This window comes from Tachypleus tridentatus, chromosome 13 (assembly GCF_004210375.1).
Source record: "Tachypleus tridentatus isolate NWPU-2018 chromosome 13, ASM421037v1, whole genome shotgun sequence".
Lineage (NCBI taxonomy): Eukaryota > Metazoa > Arthropoda > Merostomata > Xiphosura > Limulidae > Tachypleus > Tachypleus tridentatus.
Genome location: NC_134837.1, coordinates 193,936,349 through 193,941,184, shown reverse-complemented (window position 1 = coordinate 193,941,184; position 4,836 = coordinate 193,936,349). Strand labels below are relative to the sequence as shown.

The 4,836-nt window shown below is 35.0% G+C and overlaps 1 protein-coding gene across 1 annotated transcript in view; it reads right to left on the bottom strand.

The window, feature by feature from the left end:
- Positions 1-1,657: 1,657 nt before the first annotated feature.
- The window catches only part of LOC143238478 (putative 3',5'-cyclic phosphodiesterase pde-5), an 89,089-nt gene continuing 85,910 nt past the window's right edge, over positions 1,658-4,836 (bottom strand). The window contains exon 27 of the mRNA XM_076478748.1: positions 1,658-3,371. Within this exon, the coding sequence (XP_076334863.1) occupies positions 3,290-3,371 (82 nt within the window). The 3' untranslated portion in view covers positions 1,658-3,289. The remainder of the gene's footprint in view (positions 3,372-4,836) is intronic.

Below are 4,836 nucleotides of genomic sequence, written 5' to 3'. Positions count from 1 at the left end.
TTCAGTGATTTTTCAAGTGGTTTTAACTTTTGGAAGAATGAATAGACTTTTGCCAGTTTTGTACACGCATTTACATCATTCAGTTTTATTTCCTTCTTTTTTAAATGTTATCCGTTCTTAGCATGACCATATATAACGAACACACAAAGATATTTTTGTATTTGTAAACTTTCATCCATATTTAACTTGTAAGTGAACGAAAGTGTATATTGTACACATCCAGATGACCTGCTAGAGTAGGACCCTTGCAGCAGTGAGGATACACCTGTTTATTTCAGCTAAGACAGTGTTGTTGTGTTTTAGCCAGGTTGTGCATGGCCTAACAATCAACTTGTCAGCTTATGAATTCAAGGGTTCAAAGTTTCTGCCCCGTTGCTTCAAAAATGTGTTCTGCACTTTGACACCAAGAGATATTGTTGTTAAACTCTATGTATTGTTAATAATACAACCTCTTCCTTTAGTCGTAGACTGAACCTACTAAAAAGGATTAACCTGACTGATTACGGTACATGAAATAAAACTAACTTTCATAAATTACTCAATGAAGTTTTGTCACAAACCTCAAAGTAAACTTTAATGGTTAAGGTTTAAAATTAGAACTCGGCAAACTACTGGAAACAAATAAGCCTAAAAAATTGTTAGTAAAATTATTAAAATCGAGTTAACTTGAAATATAATGGATTCATGTCTTTTAAGTATTTCTTATACGGATAATTAGACCCACGCAGGACTTATAACGCTAAAAATCAGGTGTTTTATACCGGTGACTGTTAGAGCACAGATATCACGTTGTGGAGCTTTGTGTTGAACAAAATAAATCAGATATGTACGTCTGTTGAAAATTCTTTCGATTAGCATTTCGCTTGTAAAACAAACTGGATATCGGACTATTTTATTCTGCTTAGAAAAGCGTGACTGCCCTTGTTGAATAAAGGCATTTTGAATTCGTTTTCACATAAAATGCTTGTGTGTTGTGGCTGCTGGTAGTTTGAAATGCACATTTCATTTGCATGAAAAGATAAAGATGCTGAAACATATCGTCCACCCCCCCCAACAAAGACGTTTGGACAGTTCTATGACACTCAGTGATGTCGAGAAAACCCACTTGTAGAGAAATATATATGCAAAAACGGATCGTTTTGGTTGAGAAAATATTTTACATAGAAGAGCGAACAACGTTTCGACCTTCTTCGGTCATCGTCAGAAGGTCGAAACGTTGTTCGCTCGTTTATGTAAAATATTTTCTTAACCCAAACGAGCCGTTTTTTGCATATATAGTTCTACGACACTGTTGACAACCTATATGAAGGTGACATCTAGGTTGTATTGTATTGTCATCTGTACTGGTTCGATTTAATTAAGTAACAGTTGTTTTCAGACATTAGATCTGAAATGTTTTGTATGTCAACAAAATCTGAGAATTCGAGTTTGAATTATGTTTGTTTGTAGTTATAAGCCTCACAGTCACTGCTGTGCGACTGAAGGGCCTTAAAATTGTGTATGGACTCAACTGGCACTTCTATTTTAAACTTATTTCCTCAAAGGATATCGGGTATATTAACTATATAACAGAAAGATCGGCATAATACATCATGAAATTATACCAAATTTAGCTAAAACATACTGAGGTTAAGCAAAAAAGTACACGATGCATATTGCACAATATAAACAATCTTTATTCATCAAAGTCATAAACACCACTGTATGTGTTATTTTTCATGGTCGCCTTTCACTGGATTTCCGAGTTGATTAGAATGGTGTCTTGGTTCAAGGTGTACTCTTGTTAAACTCAAGATAAAATACCTGAATGTAACATTTCTTACTTAACAGAAAACATCTGATTTGCCCGTAACAACTATGTTATTACATAACTGGCTCTTCTCATTTGAACACACAGAAGGTTATAACCTCGAAATATCTGGTCTACCACCCGAAAACACTGGCTGTCAACCTTCTTTCACAACCTGCAGCATAACAGTAATTTATTCTATGGACATAATAGATCTTATCTCTATAAGATGACAAGGGCAGCTAAATTGAAACCATGTTAACTGTTCTCTTGACCATGTGGTATACAAAGATTTCAATCTTGAAATAAACGAAAAATCCTATATGAAAGTGAGAAGGTAAAAAACGCAAGGCATGTTTGTATACCAGAACCTTAGGCTTAAATCATTTCTGGCCAATTATTTAAATTATATATGTTGTTTCTTGTTTGGGCATAATTTATCATGGACGTCAATACTTAAAATATTCGAATATGTAGATACTGATTTTTTCCTCTCTGTTGTTTGTGTCGCGGAAAAACCTAAATACGTAATTTCTCACTGCCATTCTGTGGGTTTGGTATCTTTTTATGTGAGGTTGTCTTATTTCTGCAATGAATAATGTTTTACCACAGTAAATAATGAAAACACAATAATGCCAGTTAATATCCACTTTCGTCAGTTTTCGCAACACTTGTACATTTGCTTAAGTCTTTGTAAAAGTATTCAATTGTAAGCACTTGTGCTATAATTAACACTAGCATCACTTTTATTATCGTATTTTAAGTTATCCGAAGCTCAAAAGACAAATAATAAAATTAATTTAAAGTGAATTTTCTCACATTCTTACATTAAGTGATGCCACAGAGACTAATCTCAAAGATAAAAAAAGAAACTTTTAAAAACATTTCAATGTCATAAGTTATTTAGAACCCATTTTTAGATATTATTTGGTCGATGTCGCGTTTCTATGCTATCCTAAATAATCTTCCTTGCCATAACTTATTTGTCTTCCCTTCTCAGATGAGGAGATCAATCATAAGATACAACTAGAACAAGGTTCACTACAGAGTATATTACTTTCAGAAGTCGGTACTGTTATTTCTACTCCCCACACTTTCGTTTTCTGTTTATCGCCAGAATATAGAATAATATCAAATTTTCATCCTTTGTCAATTTCTGTGAATATACAATAAAGATAAACGAAAAAAACAAAACCAAAACATAACAGATCTGTTTTCATAAAGTGGCCTGAAATAAAAACACGTTCGGTCGAGGAAAATCTGAAAGGGCAGACCAATCTTCTTTTGAGCTGAGAGAAGCAAAACATCAAGTAAATCAGACTTCATGTTGTATATTTGTTCTTTTTGGACAATTTGTGTGAAAGAAAGAAATATATTAACAGTGACAGTAGTGTGCATACGAAAATGGCGAACGTTTTCTTTTTTTCACCTTGAAGTTCATTGTTTTTGAGCATCAAACAGATCTAATGTTATTGCGTCTCTTCTTTTTTCCACAAAGCGTTATTCGCTGACGTTATCTGTTGTGTGTTCTTTTTCATTTTTCTGTTCTTCCACAATAGCTTCCCATCGTTCCAAATTAGCACTGTAAAATAAACATTTATTGTAGATATTTACGAATATTTAAACAGAATGCATTTATAGTTACACGCAGTAACTAAGTACAAAAATACTTTTAAAAACAGTTTTAACGTTATTAATATGTTAGCGTTAGTTTATTTCCCAGCGAAGACACAAGAGCGATGGAATACATAAGGTTTCAGACATATTTGTTCTTAATTAGACAATCAAACCAGTTAAAAAGTCTCAAATTGACGTAGTTGATTACAAAATATCTTTATATATATATAAAAACGATGTCCACTATTGTCGAAATATCAGTTGAAGAACACGGGTTAATTCTTCAGTGATTCACCAGTTAAGCCTCAGGTCATTCAACAGCACAGATATTCAGTTGTGTAGCTTTGCGCTTAACAACAAATAAGCAAGTAGCTGGTCACTTAAGTATAGGAGATTTGTTTTTAATAAAATGGATTTTGCCTGTGGATTATAAACATAAAAGGATGTAGCAGTGCATTTGACAGCTAGTGAACAGATGAGTAATAAATCATAATTTTACTGCTTGTTTTAAGTTTGTAAGATCAAAATTGCATTTGGTAGGTGGCACCAGTGTGTTTGGTTTAGTTTTGAATTTCGCACAAAGCTACTCGAGGGCTAGCTGTGCTAGCCGTCCCTAATTTTGCAGTGTAAGACTAGAGGGAAGGCAGCTAGTCATCACCACCTACCGCCAACTCTTGGGCTACTCTTTCACCAACGAATAGTGGGATTGACCGTCACATTATAACGCCCCCACGGCTGAAAGGGCGAGCATGTTTGGCGAGACGGGGATGCGAACCCGCGACCCTCAAATTTCGAGTCGCACGCCTTAACGCGCTTGGCCATGCCGGGCCTACCAGTGTGTTCAATTCTTAACGACTTTTTTTTTTAAGAAGTACTGAAAGGGTATTTTTGTGTTTTTTCATTTCACCAAGATTTGCCAGTAAAGTTTGAACTCTTCTTATAAAAATGTGCAAAATGGAAACATTACGACATCTTTAACACAACAACGATTACTGTAGACCTCAATATTGTGTCACTTAGTAATATGATGAATTCCCATTCAAGCCTTCGAGATTTATTTTGAATTTTCAACATTATACTACACACATTGTATTTATAATTCTGAACTGCTTGAACTGTCATCTTTCTGATAGCCTAAAACACAGAAGGAAAACTTTTCCCAATAGAAGCGGAAACACTCACAAATGCCCGAACAGGTACATATCGCTGTTTAAGCTTTTTTTATTATTTTCTGGATACCCAGTATGGCTAGATGGTTAGGGCGCTCGACTCGTCTTCTGAGGGTAGCGGGTTCGAATACCCATCACACCAAACACGCTCTCGCCCTTTCAACCGTCGGGGTGTTATAAAGTTAGGATCAATCCCACTATTCGTTGGTAAAGGAGTAGCCCAAGAATTGGCGGTGACTTCCCTCTAGTCTTACACTGCTA